General features: G+C 63.7%; 8 protein-coding genes across 8 annotated transcripts; 4 read left to right on the top strand and 4 right to left on the bottom strand.

Moving 5' to 3' along the window:
* The first annotated feature begins 874 nt into the window (after positions 1-874).
* Positions 875-2,502, top strand: EMIHUDRAFT_423732 (hypothetical protein). Its single transcript, XM_005785113.1, has 2 exons — positions 875-1,488; positions 1,555-2,502. The coding sequence occupies exons 1-2, from the start codon at positions 1,139-1,141 to the stop codon at positions 2,141-2,143; spliced, it is 939 nt and encodes a 312-aa protein (XP_005785170.1). The 5' UTR covers positions 875-1,138; the 3' UTR covers positions 2,144-2,502.
* A 5,344-nt stretch (positions 2,503-7,846) lies between these two features.
* Positions 7,847-10,606, bottom strand: EMIHUDRAFT_418134 (aminopeptidase). Its single transcript, XM_005785112.1, has 4 exons — positions 9,601-10,606; positions 8,849-9,047; positions 8,586-8,797; positions 7,847-8,402 (listed from the first exon to the last, which is right to left on the bottom strand). The coding sequence occupies exons 1-4, from the start codon at positions 10,585-10,587 to the stop codon at positions 8,118-8,120; spliced, it is 1,683 nt and encodes a 560-aa protein (XP_005785169.1). The 5' UTR covers positions 10,588-10,606; the 3' UTR covers positions 7,847-8,117.
* A 376-nt stretch (positions 10,607-10,982) lies between these two features.
* Positions 10,983-12,053, bottom strand: EMIHUDRAFT_364346 (hypothetical protein). The gene has a single exon (XM_005785111.1). It carries the CDS (start codon positions 11,708-11,710, stop codon positions 11,345-11,347), a length of 366 nt encoding a protein of 121 aa, XP_005785168.1. The 5' UTR covers positions 11,711-12,053; the 3' UTR covers positions 10,983-11,344.
* A 3,280-nt stretch (positions 12,054-15,333) lies between these two features.
* EMIHUDRAFT_364345 (hypothetical protein) lies at positions 15,334-16,041 on the top strand. The gene has a single exon (XM_005785110.1). The coding sequence runs from the start codon at positions 15,377-15,379 to the stop codon at positions 15,983-15,985; it is 609 nt and encodes a 202-aa protein (XP_005785167.1). The 5' UTR covers positions 15,334-15,376; the 3' UTR covers positions 15,986-16,041.
* A 704-nt stretch (positions 16,042-16,745) lies between these two features.
* Positions 16,746-17,772, top strand: EMIHUDRAFT_364343 (hypothetical protein). Its single transcript, XM_005785109.1, has 3 exons — positions 16,746-16,851; positions 16,882-17,276; positions 17,485-17,772. Exons 2-3 carry the CDS (start codon positions 17,102-17,104, stop codon positions 17,640-17,642), a joined length of 333 nt encoding a protein of 110 aa, XP_005785166.1. The 5' UTR covers positions 16,746-16,851; positions 16,882-17,101; the 3' UTR covers positions 17,643-17,772.
* Positions 17,773-18,644: 872 nt separating this feature from the next.
* Positions 18,645-19,373, bottom strand: EMIHUDRAFT_230542 (hypothetical protein; the record flags this gene model as incomplete). The annotated part of the gene is made up of 1 exon (XM_005785108.1): positions 18,645-19,373. One exon carries the CDS (start codon positions 19,371-19,373, stop codon positions 18,645-18,647), a length of 729 nt encoding a protein of 242 aa, XP_005785165.1.
* A 370-nt stretch (positions 19,374-19,743) lies between these two features.
* EMIHUDRAFT_230541 (hypothetical protein) lies at positions 19,744-20,940 on the bottom strand (the record flags this gene model as incomplete). Its single annotated transcript, XM_005785107.1, has 1 exon — positions 19,744-20,940. One exon carries the CDS (start codon positions 20,938-20,940, stop codon positions 19,744-19,746), a length of 1,197 nt encoding a protein of 398 aa, XP_005785164.1.
* Positions 20,941-21,787: 847 nt separating this feature from the next.
* Positions 21,788-22,441, top strand: EMIHUDRAFT_364339 (hypothetical protein; the record flags this gene model as incomplete). Its single annotated transcript, XM_005785106.1, has 1 exon — positions 21,788-22,441. A coding segment is annotated over one exon (654 nt), but the record flags the coding sequence as incomplete, so codon positions are not given.
* Positions 22,442-23,553: the final 1,112 nt, after the last annotated feature.

Genomic DNA, 23,553 nt, shown 5'->3' with positions numbered 1-23,553 from the left:
CTCATAGCGAACGCCACACACACACTCACTCACACACACTCACTCAAAAAAGAGGGAGTTTTGTTGTAAAATTCTTTTTTCGTGTGCCTGTGATAGTGCTAGCACGCGCCAGTTCGCACCTGAGAGAGATTTTTGAAATCTCTTCTTCTCGCACCTGTGTCGAGCCTGTCTGCTGAGAGAGAGATTTTAAGCAATACCAAACAACTCTAACACTCACACGTCATGTGTTGTTTTGTCTGCTGTGAGAGAGATTTAGTGTGTCTCGCGATTTATTTTTTAAATTCGTTTTTGCACAACACTGGTGTACCTGTGTTAGTGCCAGTGCGCGCCAGTCCCGTGCCCAGTGTTGTGCGAGGGAGTTTTGTGGCAAAATTCTTTTTTGAGAGCGCCTTCGTTGTTAATAGTACAAACCCAATGGTCCCTTGCGAGTGGTCCCTTGTCGCAGTCACACACACGCACACGCCGCATCACACCGCGCGCCCGCCCGCCGCCCCGCCCAGGCGCGAAAGAGATGAGGAGATGGGACAGCAAAGGAGGAGGCACAAACACGTATGGGAGGGTTCAGTTGTGCGTCACGCTGCCCGGCGTTTCTCACTTTCCGGGACAGCCCCGCCCTTTCGAGGCAGGAGAGTGTGACGACTACCCCGTACGCCCTGTGCTTCTACCCCGACGCCGACCGCCCACCGCGACGTCGTTCTTTTTTCGCCACACCGCCGTGGCGTGGCAGACGGTGAACGAGCTAGCGTGCGGGGACAGCGGCATTGTGCACGGTGCTAAGTGCATTGCCGCTCTTAACGGAGTCGCTTAGGCGGCTCCGGTGTGATTTTTTGTGAGAGAGGTTTGTTTAAATTCTTTTTTCGCTTTCAAGCAAGGACGACTACTCTGCGTATGCTGTGCCGACAGCCCACCGCGTCCTCTGCCGCCCTGTTCGGCCTCGAGGCCGGCCTTTCTGTGATGTCGCGCACCTGGGTGAACTTCTCACCGGCGAACTCGCTCGCGTACAAAAAAGGCTGCGAGTCTTTTGACCGGACGCACGAGTGCGACGATCATCACCGTGTCGGCGTGCGCTGTTCTGATTGCGGTGTCGGCTAGGAGGGCGATAGAGGAGGCGGCGGTGGCGGTGAGGGAGGCAGCACGGATGGCGGCGGCGGCAGCAAGAATGGCTGAGGCAGCGGAGGAGCGCACCGGCGAAACAGCCCCTGTCCGGTGCGAGCTGGCCGTGCTGGCGTGCAGCCCTCGCAGGGCGCCACTTGACAACGTAGTGCTCGAGGGGCTCGAGGCGTCTCTCCACCTGCCTGCATCGGTCCTTTGCGACGGGACCTTCAACGACCTGCGCCGTCTGCTTGGACGCCGTGCGACGCAGCGCTTCCTCTTCGCGGGGCATGCCAACGCTCGCTTCGGTTCGGCTCGCCTCACCCTTGGTCTCACCACCGCCGACGGACGCCTCGCGCCGCCGCCGCCGCTCGCCATCGCCACGCTGCTCGGCCGGCAGTGTCTTCTTGCCTCACCCGTCCTGCTTCCTACTCGGCCATTAACCCCCACCCTGCGCAATAGGCACTCGCCGCGCCACGGCGGCGCCCTCGAGTTTGTCATGTACAACGGCTGCAAGTCGGAGCGGATCGCGCTCCTCACCCTCCTCTCGGGCGTCGACTATGTCTGCTACTGGCGCACGCTCGTCGAGACGACGGCTGCGCGCTTTCTGTGCGCGGCGCTCTTCGAGGCCGTCGCGGCTCGCCGCCATCGAGCGGGCAGGCCCTGCTATCAGTGGGCGTTCGACGAAGCGTGCGGGGCCCTCGTCGGCGAGCCGCGCCCACGCACGGTGCAATGGGCCGACGCGCCCAATGCTGACCTGCCGATGCGCTGGGAGATGCGCGACCCGGAAGAAGGCCCGCAGCTGGGCCGCTATCCACTTCCCGCAGGAGTCCCCGTGCTGCTCACGCCTCGCGACCGGAAGGAGGCCGCCCGCACTCTCCTCCGGGCGGCGATGCTGCCGCGCATCGCACTGCGCGCGTGGGTTTGCCGCGCGCGGGAAAGGCGTGCGCTCCGGATTCGGACACGGAGCGAGCTGTTGATGACGCTTGCGCGCCGCCAGATCCCCCACGACGCGGTGCTCATCATCATGCAAATGGCAGGTCAGCCGTGAAGAAGCTCCGATATCCCCCCGCTGCGGCGCCGCTATCCGCCAAGCTGAGGCTGAGCGCGGCCCTGTATTGTGCGCTCCCCACACACCACACATGCAAAATAATGGACAATCATGGGGATGAGAGCTTGGCGCCTGCCACGTATGCACGCGCGCCGGTTATGCGCTGCGACGGCGAGCCATCCCGCGTTGAGGTTGAGCGCACGCAAGCGCTAGTGCATAGTCTGCTGTACATGTCTGTGCAGTATCTGGAGGCGCCGGACCCACATGTCCTGCGAGGAGGCGCCGCACCTGTGCCGAGTGAGGAGTGTTGCTCGAGGAGTGTTGTGCGAGGGAGTTTTGTTGTAAAATTTATTTTTCGCGCCGGAGGGGGAGTTGTGTGACAACTGCTCCTGTGCCGCCGCGAATTCTTTTTTCGCTATCACCGCCCGGGACATGGCTCTGACCGAAGAAGTTTTGGCCGACCCTGAGCTCGGCATCGAGGAGGAGAAGCTGGAGCGGTGGTGCAGGCGCCATGGCGGCGCCCTCGAGTCGGTCCTCACGAGCGGCGCCATCGCCCTCGTTGACGCGCGGTGGATCGTCGACTTCGCCGGCGCGGGCGGCGTCCTCACCCACCGCCAGGCGCTGCCCGACGAGGCCTTCATCTCGCTCGCCCGCCTCGTCGACGCGACCATTCCGTACGGTGGGCTTCCCGTCGCCGCGCTCTCGTACCCGTGGCTGACCAAGGAGCACCCCGACCCGCTCGGAGCCAACCTCCGCCGCGTCGCAAGGGCGCTGAAGGCCCTGTTGCGCCATCCGGAGCACGGCAGGCTGCGGCTCGGCGTGTTTTGGGACTTCCTCTCGCTGCACCAGCACCCCGACCCCGCCAACGGCGTCATGCGCACCGAGGAGCAGAACGCGCTCTTCAAGCAGGGGTTGGGCTGCCTTGGCACGCTCTACTCCCACCAGCACACGACCGTGCTGCGGCTCACCTCCTTCCCGGCGGGCCACAATAGCAGCTGCTTCTCGCCGTTGGTGGCCTGGGTCACGGGCACCAACGTGGCCGAGTACTTTGACCGCGGCTGGTGCTACACGGAGAACGCCTGGGCGAGCCTGACCAAGGACGGGAAGAAGTCGCTTGACCTCGGCCTGATGCGTGACGATAAGGAGTATTGGTGCTGCTTCTCCCTGATCAACGAGTGCGTCAAGGGCGGCGGCCGGCGCCCTCCGCTGCTGCCTTCTCAGTTCGCGGCGGAGCTGGAGACGAAGAGCTTCACCAACGGCAAGGACGACAAGCCGCTCGTGAAGCGGCTGTACGAGGCCGCCTTCGAGGAGCAGTTTGGGCAGACCAAGTGGCTCAACTACCGTGGGCTCGGCTGGGGCGACGCGGAGGCGGCGCAGCTGGCGGAGGTGATTGCGAGCGGGGTCGCCCTGCGGCTCAAGTATCTCGACCTCTCTTCCCTCCAGATTGGCAGCAAGGGGCTCAAGGCGCTGGCCGACGCCTTCGGCAAGGAGGGGAGTGCCCCGCGACTCGAGGGGCTGTATCTCAACCACACCCAGATCGGCAACGAGGGGCTCAAGGCGCTCGCCGCCGCGCTCAAGGTGGGGGCCGCCCCGAGCTTGAAGGTGTGTGCAAGCACACACAGCCATGTGCACACACACCTCCGCGGCCGAATCTGACGCGTTCTTTGCGCGTGCTCCGCGCAGATTCTCACTGCGGACCGCAAGCCGCCCGAGCTGGTGTCGGTGTGCGAGGAGCGGGGCATTGAGCTCGCGTCGTGCCGGACTTGGCAAGGAGGGAGGGAAGGAATATCATAGGAGTCTCTAGCTGTATGTTGATTCACATGCCAGCACAGCGCTCAGCGGCGGGAGCCGGGAGTAGCGGCGGGAGTTTTCATGGTGCAGGTGAGGGGGACAGCAGCGGCGGCGGGTCTGGGCTCTGGCGCCAGTGCTTGGCCGCAATTAACATTCTGTTTGCGGGTGACGCTGTGACACTCCGACACGTAATTCTTGAAAAAAGGGTAGTTCCGCGAGACCGAGAGCGCCTGAGGCCTGTCTGTGGCTGTCTAGCGCCGCCTCTCCTCGTCCTGCCGCACACAGTGATCAGAGTGTCCGCGAGACCGACTGTGATGTGTGTCGGGTGTCTCGCACGTCGCAGTGTCGCTGACTGTGCCGTTCATAGAGGCAACCGATGCGAGTCGAGTGTGTCGTCGTGGTTTCGTATCAAGAATACTCACTTAGGACTTACTCACAGGTCACACACACACACACAGATGCCGAATGCCGAATGCAGATTGCAGAAGCGGGCCCAAAGCTAAAGCCGTCCAGCTGTGAGAGACGTGCAGGATGCAGACCGGAGCAGAATGCAAAAATTCGCCCAATATAGGTCGAAGAGGCCAAAAAAAGTCGTACGGAAACAATACAGGTGCGGAATACACTATACAGCCAGTGGGACGAACGCGACGGCAGCTCAAGCGGGAGGGAGCGGAGACAGAGTGGGCAACGAGCGAAGTGGGTGAGACTGATGATGCTCCTTCGACTTAGGGAGCGGTTCAGCTGCTGGGCGCGCTTCAGGGTGGTGCTTACGCGAAAAGGAATCGACGCGATGTACAACGGGTCCTCCATAGTCGCTCGAGGTCGCCGCCCTCCTCGTGCCTCTTCCCAACGTTCCCTGTGACCTGACGTGTGAATAAATAAATAAATAAAAACGGACACCTCTCTACTGTGAGATGGGTAAAAAGGAACAGGTCCCCGCCCTTGCGATCTTTGTGCAGGGTTCGTGTGAGGCGTACTAGTACTGGGCTGGGTTTTTAGGCATTGTGGGGTTGGCACTCCCATCGACCCTCATGACCTCCTGCGGTCTCTGAGATGGACACCAGTGGGTGTGGGGCCACAGCCAGGATACACTCGAAGGCTGGGTAAGCAGTAGAGGTCGATACTCGACGCGTCCCACATGGTCTGTGTCGCTGTCGGCACGCTGTCGACAGGACGTCGAGCGACACCGGTGGCAGTGCCACCCAGGAGTGGTCGGGCGGTCTCCCGTCATGAGAGAGCCACCATGTGATCCGTATGATGGTTCCTGACAACCGCCTCAGTCAACTTTCGTCACAGTTCCCGCTCTGAGAGGAGCTGCGGGTCAGTTCGACAGCTGGAGCTGTGTCGCCGGCGTGCGGCGGCCTGCCTCCGGAGGTGCCTCTGAGGTGGACATTTCTTGGTCACCGTGAGAGAACGCGTTCGAATTTTTACTCCGGAACTTCAACTGAGCACGCGCACCGGCCAGGGCTACAATAGTGCCAGTGAGGCGGAGGCGCGAGTCGGAAGGCCGCGACCGTCAAGTGTTCCCTTCGTTTTCCTACAATCGCTGTGGACGTATTTTCTTCTCAATCGAAGACGCCGTAGCGCGCTGCCATGGTGGCCGCTGCCTTGGGCAGTGGCCACGGTGGCCGACCCAGGGCTCCTACGCGGCTACAGCCGCGCGCGACCGCTGCCGCTGGCACCGGTCGCGAGGACTCTGGCTCGGCATGCGCGCCACCGGCCGGTGGGCCGCGCTCCGCAGGACGACGCCTGGATGCAAAAGGCATCCCGTGCACGCTTCAGCAGAGCTCGGCCGGCCGGCCGCCGCGATGGGGCGGCGAGCACCTGGAGGCCCCTCCTGGCGCTGCTGCCTCAGCTCGACCGCCGGGCGCGCCGCGAGGCGAGCAGCAGCGAGGCGAGCAGCAGCGAGGCGAGCAGCAGCGAGGCGAGCAGCAGCGAGGCGAGCAGCAGCGAGGCGAGCAGCAGCGAGGCGAGCAGCAGCGAGGCGAGCAGCAGCGAGGCGAGCAGCTGCGAGGCGACCTGCTGCGAGGCGACGTCTGCCGCCGCGCTGGCCACCCGCTTCCTCGCCAGCCCTTTCTCACTCTCGAGGAGGAGCTCTGCGATGTGCTTGGCGTCAGTCTGGACGACGCCGACGTGGTTGTCCTCCGGGAGGCCCTTCGGCGGGTGGGGAACCAGAGTGAGATGCGGCGGGCGGGGCCGCGAGGCGGCGGCGAGTGGCAGAGCGTCATGCGATGCGGCGGCTGCCAGGGCTGCGTCCACCCGCGACTCAGGTCCGGGTTTGACCTGGGCGCGCAGTGCGCTTCGTCTCCCTGGGGCAACCCTGCCAGTCAATATGGGCGGCATGGGCCTGACTAGCGCCGAGGACATTCGCGGCGCGGCGTGGGTTGGTACGTGGGCTCTCGTCACGCGGCCGATCCGCGAGCTACACAGGCCCTTCGCCGATCTCGACGTCTCGACCGCGCCCGGAGAGTGTTTCGACGAGCTGCGAGAGGCGCACACGCAGCTCGTCAGCAACCACGACCTCACCGACAAGTGCCAGCGGAGCTGGCGGACGCAGGTCGTGTGCCGGGAGGTGGTGAGCCCGGGCACTGCGACCAACGAGGCGAAGGCGGAGCCGAGGTTCCGCTTCTATCCGCACGGGCTGACGCCGGCTGCGGAGCTGCTTCCCCTCGCCCAGTTCTCGTCCGCCAACGAGTTCCTGCACCAGGCGCAGCGGCGGTACACCTCTGGTGTGCACCACGCTAACTGGCTCAACCTTGCCAAGGAGCTTACCGACGAGGCGCTTCGCAGTGGCGGCCGCAAGGCGCCCTCCAAAGGCAACAAGGTCGGAAGACGCAAGAACCACAAATGCTGGCGAGAGGCGATCCGTTTTGTCGCCGTCAGCCAACCAGGGGCCGGCGCCTTCCTCAACGCCATCCCCATGCGTGATGATATGAAGATGGAGTCCTGGGCGATGCGCGTCACCGTCCAGCGCCGCCTTGGGCTCCCCCTTGATGTCGCCTGCCAGGCGGTGGAGGCAGGCAAGAGGGCACCCAGCGGCCAGCTACACGACGTCTTTGGCGACGCCGCGATGGTTAACCCTCGGTCAAAGCATGCTACAAGACACAAATTTCTACTCAAACGTTTGATCAAATGCCTCCGCTCGGCGTGGGGCATGATCATCGAGATGGAGCCGACTGCACACCTCAGTTACAGTAATCCAAAACAACCTGACGTGGCGGCGGCAAACATCGGCAGGGGGCACAGGCGCCTTGTTGCCGATTTGAAGCTCACGAGCTCGCTTGCGAGCCAGGGCAAGGACACGGCCGGCGACGGAGAGCTCGGCTGGAAGGGGGCCTATGTGCGTTTTGGCAACACGGAGACCGGGCTGCTCAAGTTGGTCAAAGGGCGCGGCAAGTGGTCTCCGTCGGGAGCGACGGCAGCGGCGGTGGCGGGGGAGGAGGAGGAGGCCGAGGGGGAGGGGGAGGAGGGGGAGGAGGAGGATGCCCCCAAGGGAAAGCTCAAGGAGCTGCCTGGCGATTACCCCTTTGCGCGGCAGCAGGACTGCGATCTACGTTTGTTTGATTTTGAGGCTTTCGGAGGCTTTGGAAAGGAGGTTCGCAGCACCCTGAGGGAGGCGGCGAACCAGCTGAGCAACAAACTTTCGCACGCTCAGCACCTGGACGAGGTCACATGGACCACCAAGAACTGGCACGGGCTGCAGATGCAGCGCTTGTCTGTCGTCCTCCACACCGCCGTGGCGTGGCAGACGGTGAACGAGCTAGCGTGCGGGGAGAGCGGCATTGTGCATGGTGCGGAGTGCATTGCCGTTCTTAACGGAGTCGCTTAGGCGGCTCCGGTGGTGAGCCTGTGTGTGTGCCAGTCCGCGCCAGTCCGCGCCCTTGTCGTGCCAGTGTGCTGTGAGAGAGGCTTGTATCTTAAGAATTCTCAATCGAACAAGGCTGTGAACCCAGCCACGTACCGAACGGCGCTCGATTTTTTCGCACGTGCCTCTGCGCGCGGTCTCGGGGATCTGCGTCTGGGCGTTTGGCTCTGCCGACTGAGAGTCTGAGAGGGATTCATGACCCTTTTCGATCCACCAGTTGGGAAGAAAAGAGGTCTTTTGCAGAGGCATCACCGCGCCGTGTGCGGAGTGCAACTGCTGTCCACACGTGAGCGTCAAGCGAGTGCGCTCGCACACGCCTCACGCGGCCACCGCCTCGGCATACGCGGCGAGCGTGCGCACGCCGTAGCCGGTGGCGCCGCCCGCCTTGTCGTTCCAGACGGGGCCGGCGATGTCGAGGTGCGCCCACGCCGACTCCTTGACAAACTCGTTCAGGAAGAGCGCGGCGGTGATCGAGCCGCCGCCGCCCGGCGCGCCGAGGTTCGCAAGGTCGGCGATCTTGCTGTTGATCTGCTCGCGGTACTCGGGCGCGAGCGGCATCTGCCAGAGCAGCTCGCCGTGCGACGCCGCCGCGTCGAGCAGCGCCTGGCGGAGAGCACGGGCGGGGGTCAGGCGAGATCAGGCGAGGTCAGGCGAGATCAGGCGAGGTCAGGCGAGATCAGGCGAGGTCAGGCGAAATCAGGCGAGGTCAGGCGAGGCAAAGAGACAGCCACGCGAGAGATAGGCGGGGACCAGGCGAGAGCGGGCGAGAGGGGGGCGAGATCGCGCCTTGCTGAGCGCCTCGTCGGACGACCACATGCCCGCATAGTCGGGGCCGAGCGCCACAATGCACGCGCCGGTGAGGGTGGCGACGTCGACGATCGTGTCGACCTCGCCGAGGGCCTCGGCGTACACGAGCGCGTCGGCGAGCGTGAGCCGGCCCTCCGCGTCCGTGTTGAGCACCTCGATCGTCTTCTTGTTCGAGGCGGTCAGGATGTCGCCTAATGAATCAGAGGGGGCCCCGGTGTAGTGGATTGCATGCCTCGCGACACGAGGGGACACGAGGGGTCTCGCAAGCGTCGCGCCCGGCCGCATCGCCTCGGCGCTCACCATGTTCTCACAGGACGCGACGATGAAGTGGACCTCGACGCCGGCCGGCCGCACCTCGGCGAGCGTGCGCGCCGCGCCGAGCACCGCGCCCGCGCCGCCCATGTCGAACTTCATCTTCTCGATCATCGAGCCGGCGCCCGCCTAGGGTTCGGGTACCGTGGGGGTATGGCCTGGGTTCGGGTACCGTGGGGGTGGGGTTCTCGATCATCGAGCCGCCGCCCGCCTTGATGTTGTCAGCCAGTCAGGCCAGTGTGTGTGCGTGTGACACGCGTCAGCACGTACGACGGGGCACACGCGCACTCGCGGAGCACACACGGGGGCATGGCACACGAGGCGGTGTGTGCGTTCTCAGGGAGAGGCGTCACCGCAGACATACGTGCAATCGTCAGAGGGGCAGCGGTGGGGAGCCCCACTCACGGCCCCGCCTTGATGTGTGTGTGTGCATGTGCGTGTGCATGTGTGTGTGCATGTGCATGTGCGTGTGCGTGTGTGTGTGCATGTGCATGTGCATGTGCGTGTGCATGTGTGTGTGCGTGTGTGTGCGTGTGTGTATGCATGTGTGTGTGCGTGTGTGTGTGTGCGTGTGTGCGTGTGTGTGTGCATGTGCGTGTGCATGTGTGTGTGCATGTGTGTGTGCATGTGCGCCCGCCTTGATGTTGTAGCCGCCCGAGTCGAAGGTGAGCCCCTTGCCCACGTAGGCAATCTTCTTCGCCGGCTTGCCGCCGCCCGGCGCGCTCAGGCACAGGTGGATGAACTTGGGCGGCTCGACCGCGCCCTGCGAGACGCCGAGGTACGCGCCCATGCCGCGCGCCTCGCACTCTGCCCGCTCGAGCACCGTCAGGGTCATGCCCTCGAAGCGGTCGGCGATCTCCTTGGCGCACGCCGCGAGCGAGGTGGGCGTCGCGTAGTTGGCGGGCGACGCCACCAGCCCGCGCGTCAGCAGCACGCCCGCCGAGAAGGACCGCGCGCGCGCGAGCGCGCCCGCGTCGGCGCCGAGCAGCGCGAGCGCCTGCAGCGGCGGCGGCTTGTTCTCGTCGCTGTCGGCGTCCGACTTGTAGCGCGTGTCTGGCGAGAGCCCAAGCATGGCGGCCTCGAAGGCGGCCTGCTGTGTGTCCGCCGCGAGCGCCGGGCCGGTCGGAAGCAGCGCCGCCGCCTGCTTGGGCTTCTGCTCGGTTGCGAGTGTCGCCAGCGTAGCTCCGAATTTCCGGGCGCCGGAGATCTTGAAGTCGGTCGAGAGGCCCATCCCGACCACCGCCACCTTGCGCACGTTCCCGCCGCGAGGCAGCGAGACCACGGCCGACGAGCCGGCCTTGCCCTTGAACTCGCTGTCAGCGATGAGGTCGGCGACCGCGCCGGAGAGCGCCGCATCCAGCGCCGCCGCCTCGGCTCCGAGGGCGATGCTCTCGCCCTCCTTGGCCTCCCAGACCGGAACGACCATCATGTCTCCCGTCCAGTCCGATGCGGCCGCGTCGGAGGCCGCGAGAGAGGCCGAGGTCAGCGGCACCGCCGTCGCCGCCTCCTGGGCGCCGGCGGCGGCGGCTCGAGGCGAGGCGCCGCCACGGAGCGCGACGCCTCGCGAGAAGCGGTGAGGCAGGCTGCCGCCGAGCGAGTAGCCTTGAGCGACGCTGTTGGAGGAGAGGAGGAGGGACACGGAGAACACTCGAGAGCGCAGCTTGTACATGGCAGGAAAGCGCGGCTCGTTTTCTTTCTTTCTTTTTAAAGAATTCTGAAACTCCGGGGCGTGGGTTGGTAGTGTCCGTTTTATTTATTTTTATTTATTTATTATGGGTTGGTAGAATTCCTAGGCCGTGGTGCGCAGACGCCTCTGATGCGCCAACATAGTCGGCGAGCGGTCGGCGCACGTTGGGCTCGATGATGTACTCTCGGCCCATGCGTAAGGATTGTCGTAAGGATTGTCGTAAGGATTGTCGTAAGCGATCGGGCCGCGAGCGCGAGAGGTCGCACGCACGACGTGTCCTGCGCGAGGGCTGATGAGAGCTGCTGACACCATTATGCATTATCGGCGTGCGAGTGGTGTCTCTCTTCACATTGTAAAATTCGATTTTTAGCGCCTTCGTTGTTGATAATACAAACGGATGGTCCCTTGTCGCAGTCACACACACACACACCCTCCACTATCCAGATACCGGCCTACAGGGCTCGTGTGTTGGTGCGGCCCCGCGCGCGACCGTCTCGCCGCTCGCGGCGTCCGACACTTCCCCGTTCGCTTATCGCCTTATTCCACTCTCCTACTGCGGTCCAGTAATCAGCTGCTGCCCAGCGTTTGAGATAAACGTTGAAGGGCGCGGCGTCACAGCAGCAGCAGCGGGCAAGTGAAGGATGAGCGCGCGAAATGGCTTCTGGGTGTGACTGTGTGTGCGCACGCCTCGAACCCTCTCGCCTGATCGACACACGACGGCCACGAAGCTCTCCCACAGCTACTCGCCGAGCTGCGCTTTGACAAACGCCGCGAGCTTGGGCACCGAGTACTGGAACGGCCCCTGCCCCGAAAAGAAGACGACGTTCAGCTGCTCATCGAGCACGACAAGCCGCTCCGGTGGCGCCTCGTACGCAATGTCGAGCGCGTTGGTCGTCGGGTCGTCGACCAACATCGGCACGCCCGCACACCACTCCGCCTGGTGCTCGGCAAACTTCGCGGCGACGGCGAGCCGCGAGGCGAGCGTCTTGGGCTGCCGGTAGCAGATGCCGTCAGCCGCGGGAATCGCCCAGCCGCCCTCCGGGTGGGCCTCTCGAATGTAGACCAGGAAGAGCGACAGGCTGCCGGCATCAAGATACGGACGCATCGAGGTGACCAGAGCGGGACCCTTTGAGACATAGGGCGGTCAGGTGTACGAGCCAAAATTGAGGACCGTGAGCTTACGAGGGCCAGATCCGGCGCGCACAGCACCATGGAGTGTCGTCTCGACGCCGTCCAGCGTGCACACGGGCCCATCTGGCGCCAGACTGCCAAGCGTAAGCGATGGCTTGGTGCCCTGCAACATGCAGCGCACAAGCGGGCGCGCCGCCAGCAGCTCATCCCGCTGGAGGTGTGGGTGCGATTCAGCGAGCTGGTCCAGCTTTCGGGTGAAGAAGGCGACGCACTGCTCGTCAGTGAACTCGCCAAACTCGGGCGCGGCCATCTCAGATGAAAGTCGAGGGAACACCCAATTGAAGAGCTTCGAGTCTAGCTGAGTGAAAGTCAACACCATGGTTAAGTTACGCTACGCTAACGTAACTCTTGCGTCTGTGCGGAAGTTTCCAGGAAGTTTCTCTGTTGTATTGTTCAACAAACAATGCGCCGGCACACGAACCCTTGCAGACATTTTCTGGGGACAAGGCAGCCATGAATGCAGCACGCAGCTGCTGCCTCGGAAGGAAGAGCAAAAGGTGTCATCATTGTACACGGCTCTGATGATACGAGTGAGGCTCGGGTACTCCCGGTGGTTGGCGAACGACTCGTTTCGTGAGCGTGTCCCAACGAAGGCCGTGCTGCACGAAACCTTGCTCAGCTGATCCAGCCTGGGGGGAAGGCCAGCCCTGGGCAAAGAAACCAGCACCTCATCGGGCTTCCCTGAGCGTCACAGCTCGGTGATCGCGCCGGCCGGACACCACTGTAACGTCCGTTCCGGGCATTTGAACGCGACCTTCGGGAGCAAAGACATGGGCTCTATGGCTCAGACTGGACTCCTCTTGGTCCCTTCTGATGCCCTAGGCCACACCTGGGCCTTACCTGGGGTCCTAGGGGCCGGGCAGGGTTTGCCCCCAGTAGGTAGGTAGGTAGAAAGGTGAAGAACATTGCCCCCCCCAACTGGCCCGAGGGACCGTTTAAGAATTCTCAAAGTTGATATCGCGCATTGACTTCTCGGAGTCACTCGGTCCAGGGAGAGACACATCATGAGCTCGTCCTGCAGCGACAGCCGCGACGGCGTCGACAAATCGAGGGGCGTCTTTGTTCGTTCGGTGCGAACTTCCATCGCCACTGACATAGCATGTATTGCTGAGACTCTGCCACTATACGTGCAGGTGCACTCGTCAATCCACAAAGCGAGCAAGCTGCGCTCCTTCTTCTCTCAGTTCGGGGAGGTCGTGTACGTCAAAATTCGGAAGAACGGCAACCATCGCAGCACTGTCACCGATGTCATCCCTGCTCTCACCCTCCATCCTGCCCCCACAGGCAACGCCAACGTGTCTTTCCACACGGAGGGTGCAGCGCAGCTCGCCCTTAACCAGTACAAGCTGACTCCGCATGTCTTCACGATCGAGGGCTGGCCCTTGCAGATCGAAGAGGCGCGCTTCTTCACCCAGCACCGGGGCTTTCAGTCCCTCTACTCAACCCTGGGGATCGACGATCGCGGGAACAACCAGGCGAAGATGGTGAAGGCAGCAGGGGCGCTCGAGGCTCGCGCGGTGGCGGCGACATCCCGCGATGCGCTCGACGATTGCAATGCTTTGCGCGCGCTGCTCGTCAGCCGAATGGCCAAGGAAGGCCTTGCGGCAGACGGGGCGCGGCGCGGCGGCGCGCTGGCTGCGGCTGCGGCTCCGGTCTCGCTGGTGGCGGCGCAAATGTTTGAGGCGGTGCTGGCCAAGTTAGACCACGCTCTGGCAGAGGCGTCGAAACGTGTTGTCGCGGTGGAGGCGGCGGAGGCTTTCTTTCACCTCTCTACCTACCAGGAGAGTGAGAGTGGAGGAGAGCTGGAGGCTGCTGGAGGAAGCACGTGAGATTCCAACTGGGCAAGATTCCCTTTCGTTCTCAAGCAGCACAGAGACCCGATTCTCAAGGGCTCGAAAAAAAAAATTGCTTTAATCCAAAATACTCGGCACAGTGCTATCCCCTACCCCCCCTCCCCCCCCCCTGTCCTCTCCGGACTAGACATGTGCGCTACATTGCCTAGGGGTGGGGTGGTGGGGCCTGTTGGGGCATAATGGCTTGTTGTAGTGTATATGAGTTGTGGGCGTGGGTCGCCGGCTTTCGCCAGCCTTTGCAGGCATCCTAAGTTCGGCGGCTCAGCCTCCTCTGCGCCAGGGATCGCGCGGGGCGCAGCACGCCCTGTGTCGTCTGCGCGAGATCCTAGTCCCTGGTTCACCGAGGCGCCCCCTACAGGGGGTCAGCTCAGCCGCGTTCCTTGTAGTGTGATGCCTTTAAGTCTTTAGGTATTCGATGCGCTAGCTTGTGATGCCTTGACAAACTTGATCTCCCGCGCGCGAGCCGTCGCCTCTTCTGTGGTGAGGTGGTCGAGTCCCACTCTCCTTAGTTCGTCATTCACTCGCCTGCTTAGTCGTAGTCTGCCGTAGTAGTCAATCGTCCCCATGGGTTCTACTTTGTCGCTGATTTCTTTCATGGTCGAATCGCTGACTCGGTCGCTCTTGCGTCTTATTCGTCGGAGCCTAGCTCTGGCCTCCCCTATGAGCGAGTATGAGCGCCGGAGCCCCGTTTCCGCACTGCGGCGCGGCGCACGGTGCCTCCGGGGGGCCCCGCGCCGGCCCAGAGGACGTACGCCTTACGCCTTAGAGCGACGCTTAGGGTACCCCTACTCTAGGGGGTTCTGAGGGCCGGATTGTTTTAAGACCTTTTAAGAAATGAGGAGGTTTGGGGGGCTCAAATTGTCATTTAAGAGATTGCAGGCACGGCGGGTCCCTCTTTAGCCTTTTAAGACCGTTTAAGAATTTTACAACAAAAATCCCTCGCACACGCACGATTCACACGACAGACAAGGCGCAGGCGACGGCTTCCTTACCGTTTAAGAAAATCGGCCTCGCCGGCATGCGTCGCTGGGTTCCGCGCCGTTTTCTCCAAGACTGCCGTTATTAGGCACAAAAGGCTGGTGCACTGGCAGGAGCCATACTCGCATAGGGGACGCGTGCCAGCTGACTGTAGCCAGCTTCCCGGCCTCCGGCGTCTACCGGGGAGCCTCCCGGACCATCGACCTCGGGAGCTCTCCCGCACCGTTTAAGCGTTTAAGACCGTTTAAGGAATCGGCGGCCCAGCAGCTCTTAAAACCTGCCTAGGCAGGTTTTAAGCCGTTTAAGCCGCAGGCGCCCCAGGGCCCACCCTTTTAAGCCTAGGCTAGGGGCACCCTAAGCCTCTCCCCCTCCCCCGGCCTGAGCAGCTATGGGTGGAAGGCAGCCCCTTGAGTCGAGGGCCACCATTGCCGAGCTCCAATGACCAAAGGCCCGGGCGTCTGCTGATGGCCGCGCCGCCCCGCCCTGCGTCGCCCGCCGCCGCGCCGCGCCGCCGCCCGATGATTAATAATTGATTATCAATTAAGTAATAAGTAATTACCCCACCCGCCGCCGCGCCTCCCCGCCCTGCGTCGCCCGCTGCCTCGCCGCGCCGCCGCCTCGCGCCGCCCGCCGCCGCGCCGCGCCACCGCCCGATGATTTGCGTCTTCATCCCAAAAATTTTTTTTCTCCCCGAAGAGGGCGGCACCTTGGCACGCCTGTGTCTTGAGGCGCCTCTTCCTCCTGCCACAATGGCCAGCCTAACCCCACAGCCGATGAGCCCGCGGCCGACCTACGAAGAGGTGCTGCGGCTGCGAGCGGCGAGCGCCAAGCAAAGCGCCGAGAAGATGGCTGCAGCTCCCGCGGCAGCCGCGCCTGCGAACGCTCCACAGCCGCCTCCGCAGCCCCCCCATCCGCCGCCTCCCGCTGCCGCGTCCGCACCCGCTCCTTCGCCTCCCGCTGTGGCGCCGGCGCCGGTCGCGGCGCCGGCCAAGCCCGTCGCCGAGCCGGCCTTCACCGACGCAGAGGTCGAGGTTCTGCGCACTCCGCTCGCTCCGTCCGAGTGGTGCGGCTCGGAGCTGCACGAGAGGGCGCTGGCGTACATGCGCTCGCGGCGCGATGCGGCCGTCCTCGCCGACCCCTCTCTCGCGCCAACAGTCGAGATGGCGTCCGACCTCCGGCTCTGGCGCCTAGAAGCGGAACGCGGGATCGTTGTGCTCCAGCCAGCGCTCGAGAGGGCACGGATTCACTGTATCCGACCGTTTCACTGTGCTCTCCTCCCGGCGTACTCGCGCGGTGCTCCACACACTCTGCACATGCCCGCCCTCCCTCCCCCGAGGTTTGGCGCAGCCGCCACGTAGGCTCTGGCGCTTCCTCGTCGCGACAGCCTTCAAGGGCGGTGATGCGGCGAGCATGTACGTCGAGGCGCTGCGGTGGAGGAAGCGGAACGGCACGGACGCGACGAGGAAGGACCTGCGCGCCGCCAACCCCTCCTTCTTCACCGCCGGCGCGACATCGCTCGAGAAGCCGCTGCTGAACGAGCAAGACGCGGCCGTCTTTGCGGCGCGGCCGCGCACCTTCTTCACCAAGTCGGCGGGCGGCGGGGGCGAGCTGCTCCTCGACCGCGCCGGCAACCTGCTCTTCATCGAGGTGCCGGCGTCGGCCGACGCGGCGGCGGTCTGCGCGCTCGGCGCCGACGCTTTCCTCGCGTCGGAGCTGCGGACGCAGGAGAGAGGAGACGAGACGAGACGAGAGGAGTGGAGACGAGAGGCGAGGCGAGGCGAGGCGAGGCGAGGCGAGGAGAGGAGAGGAGAGGAGAGGAGGAGGCGAGGCTGCCGCTCACGCAGACTCACAGCCGCGGGCCCGCATCGCGTCTGCACTCTCCTCACCTCTCTCGCCTCGACCTCTCGCAGGAGCTCTTCAGCTGGTCCTCGACGAGCTCTCGGAACCTTCTCGGAACCTTCTCGGAACCTTCTCGGAACCTTCTAGGAGCTGCTTCAGCTGGTCCTCGACGAGCTCTCGACGCGGCAGGACCGGCTCGTGCCGCCGCCGCACCGCATGTGCAGGGCACGTGCGTGACCTGTCCGCGACACGCTGTCGGTAGGTGAATGCTGCGGCCGCTGCTGCTACTATTACCACTGCTACCACTCCACCCGCCGGCGGATAACTTGCACAATACAACTTCCACAACACTTGCTCCGTCCTGGACCGCCTCCTTGAACTCCATGTCCATGTCCATGTCCATGTCCATGTCCATGTGACACGCCAGCATGTTGATTCCACGCACCACGCACCCTCCGGAGCCTTTACGAACGCGATGCCAAATGCTTCCCCTCGGTGTGAGGGTCCCGCCCCTCGAGCTAGTTCCCGGAAACTACCCTGTAGGACCGGCTCCTCTTCGAGACGGCCTCTCGGAACCTTCTCGGAACCTTCTCGGAATCTTCTCGGACGCTGCCCTGTAGGACCGGCTCGTGCTCATGTTCCGCGTGCTCGACTTGGCCGGCGTCTCGCTCACGCCCAACCCGTTCCGCTCCTCCGACGTCAAGAAGGGGGAGGGGATGGTCAAGGCGGCGGGCAAGGAGGTGCGAGACGCGTACCCGACCACCACGTACAAGAATTGCCTGATCAACGCGCCCGCCGCGTCGATCGCCGGCGCGCTTGCTTGGAGCCGAGATGCCAGCCGAGGTGGAGCCGAGGTGGAGGGGAGATTGTCGCCGAGATTGTCGCCGAGGCGTGCGCGCGAGAGGAGAGGCAGCCGATCCTCCCTGTCTCTCTGCCGAGAGGAGGCGCTCCGCTGCGGCGCTGACCCCGGCTGGTCCCGGCTCTATATCTCCGCCACATCTCGGCTCGACCTCACCAGGCCCGATCGTCGCCGCGCTCGTGCCGAAGCGGTCGCGGGACAAGACCATGCTGCTCGGCAAGGACTATGCGGGCGAGCTCCACTCGTTCGTCGCGCCGAGCAGCCTGCCCAAGAAGCTCGGCGGCGAGCTCGACAACGGCAACCAGTGGAAAAAGTGACGCCGCGCGCTGTCTCGCGCCGCCGCTGCGCGCCGCCGCGTCGCCGGCGCGCCGCTGGCTCGCCAAACTCGTCGCCAAGAGCGTGGCGCGTCCGTGTCACCTATCTCGACGCGCATTGGCGGCAGGGTTTGCGCCCTATGTTGTTCACGTTGTTTGGTCTTCTATCTGTACGCCGTAACTCGAGAAGTGTGCGCGAGTGCCGCGAGTGTACACAGTCTGAACTCTGATGACGGCGTTGGTTTCGTTGAGAAATATATCGAGATGTTAGACACACGGCTCGCATGTGTCGGCACAAGTAATATCCCGAGTAATAGAGGGCGATATGGTCCAACGAACAAGGAAACACGCCTCACCCGGAGGATCGGCGGTGTCCACCACGCAGGGGGGACGCAGCTGGATCGTGGATGGAAGTGACGACGAGAGCGGCGGGACGACTTTGACAGCGTCGCGGCGCGGTGTAACTTCGACTGGCCTGCAGCATCGAATGAGCCGAAACGAGGCACGAGGGCGACGCACTTCGTACGCTACGAGGAGGTACAATTAGGCAAGGCAGCTGCGCAGGTGATGGTCCTGTTTGTAGAGAGAGGAGTCAAGGGAGGCAAAGAAATCACATGGTCATATGGGGACTCATACAAGAGCCACCGCAAGGAGATGGGATACAGGGCGGGGACGAGGGCGAATCCGAACGCAATAACACCCCAGCAAGCACGGACGGCATTCGCGAGATACTGCAAAGAGATAGACGTGACGAAGGAGGAGCTAGCGTGGAACTTTGGATGCATATCGGCAAGCCAAAATAACGAGCCGGAGGCTGTCCTGGTGCGTGAGCTAATCCTGAGCAACAATAAGCGACTGTACCACGGAGCACAGAGCGCAGCGGACAGGACGGCGGCGACGGCGGACATGGCAGAGACGAGTGTGAAACAAAGGGCGGCGGGCATGGAGGGCGGTGGCGACGGGGATGGTGACGGTGACGGTGGCGAGGGAGAGGAAGGGGGTCCATTAGCACCAGACAGCGAGAGGGGCAGGGAGGAAAGGGGGAGAGAGGAAGCCAACGGCGATGCCACCAGCAGCAAGGGACACGATGAACAGGTAGACAACGGCCAAGACGATGGCGAGGACGAGGAGACACGGGACGATGGCAGGCGAGACGAGGAGGACGGAGGCAAGGGAAGAGGCAGCGCCGCAGTCGACGGAGGCGACAACGATGGAGAAGGGGAGGGAACGAAAAGGCGCACAGAGGATGAGGATATAAACTGGGACGACGCAGCGGAGGGGATAGACGAGGGAATCGAGGGACCGGAGGGCTTTCGCGACAGCGACGATGACGACGAAGGCAGGGGGGGAGACGGAGGGGCGACACGCAGGAGGAGCAAAATCGCGAACGGCCCGAGCAGAGAGGGCGACGGCGGAGCACGAGGGGGCAACGGAAACGCTACCAATGACGCGAACCGAGGCACGGGCGACGACGGGGACGGGGAGGGCGACAGCGATGTCGAGGTTGACGCAACGGTATCGAGAGCGCCACCCAAAAGGGGACGGACAGCCATGGAGGTCACCGAATGGAGGGCGAACGGCACGATACGAAAAGGCAGGGCGAGGCGGATGGAGAAAGAAGTGCCGAGGAGGCCATGGTGGAGGGGAGGGACGGGAGGACGAAAGAAGGGCGAGGAGGACGAGCGGCCCGCACAGGCCGCGAGCAGACAGCGCCTGCTGGCCATTTCGAGACATTCGCAAAGAACGCTAGCTACATGGGAGGGCTTCGTGAAGGATGGATTGAAAAACATTCGAACAAAGAAGAGGCGACGGGAGGAACCGGCAGAGGATGCAGTGACGTGACACACACACACACACACAGACACACACACACACACACACACACACAGACACACACGCCGCTCGCCCACGCGCACCGGGCCTTGCACTTTAAATGCCGTGGGGCTCCTGTCGTTAGACGTGGAGATGCGAGGGTTGCCCCCCCTTGCCCCACCACCTCGTGTGTGTGGAGAAGTTTACCTTACCTTACCTTACCTGTCCACCACGGCCCACGCCCCGACCCCGCCGCCGCTTGACCTCATTTAGGACGACCTCAATGTGTGCGTCATTCCTCAAGCTTGAACCCTACCCGCCCTTGTACCGCAGCTCGAATCGCCTTGCAAAAGGAGTACCCGCAGTCTCTGATATGGAGTATTTTCAGCCCCTCGTTGACGCGAAGAGCGGAGGCCAGCAGCGCAACGGCGCGTGCACCCTCGTCCCTGATGTAGTTCTCCGAGAGGTTGAGGGAGGTGCTGATGTAGTTCTCCGAGAGGTTGAGGGTGGTAAGCACCCCGTTGACCTTAAGGGCCTCTGCGATCGCGCTGGCACCCTCGGGGCCGATGCCGCTGGTGTATGGGTCGCCCGACAAGTCAAGAGTGGTCAGCACCGCGTTGTTTTGAAGGGCATCGGCGATCGCGACGGCGCCCTCGCCGCCGATGTTGTTGCTGCCGAGGTCGAGTGTTTTCAGCATCCCGTTGACGTGCAGAGCGGAGGCGAGCGCCTTGGCACCCCTGTCGCCGATCTTGTTACAGTTGATGTTGAGGGCGGTCAACACCCCGTTGAAGCGCAGCGCCTCGGCGATCGCAGCGGCGCCCGCGTCGCGGATGCCGTTCAAGCTGAGGCTGAGGCTTTTCAGCTTCCCGTTCACCTCGAGCGCCTTGCCGAGGGCGGCGGCGCCCTCGCTGCAGATGCCGTTGTTCTCGAGGTTTAGGGTGGTGAGCACCCTATTGACCTTGAGCGCCTCGGCGATCGCGACGGCGCCATCGTTGCCGATGAAGTTGTCCGTGAGAGAGAGAGTTTCCAGCACCTCGCTGACCGACACGAAGTCGGCAATCTCTGCGGCATCGGCCCGTGACGGGCCGATGTCGCAGTTTATCAAACCGAGCGAGGTGAGCTTGTTGCGATGCCGCTCGACACGCATAATGCTGAGGGCCCCATCCCTGGAATGGCCAAGGCTTGGGTGTGGTCGCCAGCTGCCGTCAAGATTAAGGTCGGTGAGCGTCTCGTTGACATTAAGAGCGGATGCTAGCGCCTTGGCACCCTCGTCGCTAATCTTGATGTGGTTGAAATCGAGTCTTTTCAGAACCCCATTCTTGTAGGTTTTCAAGAACCAAGCGAAGGCCTGGCCTGGGGCCCACCACTCTTGATTTAAAAGCTCATAAAACCTTGCGCCATTAAATTGGAACGTGTTCATCGCTCGCAGGTCAGCGATGGTCAATCGATGTTTTTTGAGGATCTCGATAAAAGCCTTGCGCCCGCTCATTCTCCGCGCGAAAGCTCTCGCGTGCGCTCGTTCCGCGATTGGTTCGAAGATAGAACTGACAGCTGTCCTTGCGATTTGGAAGTTTGCCGAAAGGGGAACAGACTTGCTGTTGGTAGACGCGCAAAGATTTTCGCGATCAAGTCTTGAGGCAAATCGAGGACTCGCAGCGCGGCCACCACATTTGCTGGCTCGGAGGCAGACTCAGACGTCTCAGAAGTCCCATTCGTGCCGGAGGTTCTCCCGCTTCAAAGAAAAGACGTATCCGTCGGCACACTGCACGTTGAAGCGACCGGCACTCGCTGCCACTCCCGTGACGGTGACAGCGACGCCATTCAGCTCGGGCCGCTTCGTGACGCCGGCGATGATGACGCGATCCCCTTCCTGGAATTGAGCTGCCATTATTCGGTACACCTGAAAGGAGGAAGAGCGCCTCACGACACAGGCTGCCAAGGTGCCGCCGAACGCCGAAGCGAGCTTTTCCTTTTGACGAGCCTTCGTTACACACAAGTTTTAGAGATGTATGTATGTAGAAAGATGAACACGACAGATTTTTTGAAGAAAAATATGTCCCATCTCCCCATCTCTTTCCCGCCTGGGCGGGGCGGTGGGCGGGCGCGCGGTGCGGCGTGGCGTGTGCGTGTGCGCGACTGCGACGAAGGACCGCTCGCAGAGGACCATTGGGTTTGTACTATTAACAACGAAGGCGCTCTCAGAAAAATAAGAAATCAAACTGGCCGTGATTTGGCCTCGGCCGCCGCGCTGGTCGTCGCCGCGAACTTCGCCGACCGTTTTATATCGCCGACCGTTTTCGCTCCCTTCTCTTCGCGCCAGCTCGAGGCTCCACGCCATGCGCTCCGCCGGCGGCGGCGCGTCGTCGGTGCTGCCGCAGTCGCTGGCGGAGCAGGACGCGCTGCACTGGAGAGACGCCAAGTTCCGCCACTTTCGCGACGAGATGGACAGTGCGCTGGCGCAGTTTGTGTACGCTCAGGAGTGGGCCGACCTCATCCGCTACCTGCAGCGCATGCAGCGCATCCTCACCAAGTACGCGCAGCTGCCAGTCATACCCGACAAGATTGCCGTCGCCAAGCGGCTCTTCCAGTGCCTCAACTCGTCGCTGCCTTCGGGCGTGCACCTGACGACGCTGCAGACGTACGAGCTCATCTTCTCGCGCATCGGCGCCGCGCGGCTCGCGCGCGACCTCGCCTTCTACACCGAGGGCATCTTCACCCTCTACCGGCACGCGTCGTACCAGGTCAAGCCCGTCCTGCTCGACCTGTTCGAGCGCCACTTTGTCACCCTCGGCGCCGGGGTGGTGCCCTGCCTGCCCGGCCTCGTCCTCGCCCTCCTCACCGCGATGGAGGACGTCGGCTCCGAGTACCACGCCCGCGCCGTGCGGCAGCTCGACCAGCTCGCCCGCGACGCCCCCATCGGCGCCTTCATGTCAGCCGTCTGGGGCTGCCTGCTGCGCAACGCCTCGGTGCGGCTGCAGGCGCTTCACTACCTCGCGATGCGCTTCCCCGTCGGCGCCGCGCCGGCCGCAGGCGACGACGGCGGGCGCCTCTCCGTCTCGCGGGCCGCCTTCTGCCCCGACTCGCACGGCGGCGTGCTGCGCTCGCTGGTGGTCGCGCTGCAGCAAGGCGACACGCTGGTTCGCCGAACTGCGCTCGAGCTGCTCGTGCACCACTTCCCTCTGCCGCGCACGAGGCGCGCCGAGCTGCCGCAGGGGGAGCGCGGCACCGCCGGCGGCGGCATGGGCAGGTGCGAGCCCGTCGCCTGCTGCGTCGGAGCGCCAAACAGCCAGAGGAAGACGCGGCGCGAGAGGGCCCTACCGCACCACCCACGGGACCGAACCCACACACTGGATTCGAGACTCTGGAGGTATGGTCTTAGGCGTGACCACACCACTCCCGCAGCGGCGAGCAGCTCTTCTCGCACGGCGACTACACGACGCTGCTGCGCGTCGCGCTCACGCTGCTGCCGCTGCGGGAGTGGTGTGGTCACGCCTAGTACCATACCTCCAGAGTCTCGAATCCAGTGTGTGGGTTCAGTCCCGTGGGTGGTGCGGTAGGGCCCTCTCGCGCCGCGTCTTCCTCTGGCTGTTTGGCGCTCCGACGCAGCACGCGACGGGCTCGCACCTGCCGCTGCCGCCGCCGGCGGTGCCGCTTCTTCTTGGCGCAGCGAGGCAGCTCTTCACCTGCGAGGCGCCGCCGCTGCCCGCGGCGGCTGCGGCGGCGACGGACGACCACGACGACCCCCTCGCGCCGCGGGCCGAGGCGCTTCCAGTCTCCGCCTCCCCCTTCCGCACACTCGCCCACGCGCTGGACGAGCCCGCCCTCGCCGACGCCATCGCGGCCGACGACGCGCTCCTCCTCACGGCGCTGGCGGCGGCGGCGCGCTGCGGCGAGGAGGAGGAGGGGCGGGACGAGGTCGGACGCTCCCTGACGCACGAGCGCCGTATGAACAGCCTCCGGCAGCAACAAGGTAGCCCTGTGATAACAATAGGTCGGCCGCTTCCTCACACACGAGCGCCTCCCTCCACGGAGCCTGTGGCGCGCCTGCCTGCACGCGCTCCTCGCCCTCCGCCCCTCCGCCGCCCGCTCCTCCCCTCCCCCG

Source organism: Emiliania huxleyi, assembly GCF_000372725.1.
Source record: "Emiliania huxleyi CCMP1516 chromosome Unknown EMIHUscaffold_164, whole genome shotgun sequence".
Classification (NCBI taxonomy): domain Eukaryota; phylum Haptophyta; order Isochrysidales; family Noelaerhabdaceae; genus Emiliania; species Emiliania huxleyi.
This window is presented reverse-complemented; position numbering and strand designations above follow the sequence as displayed.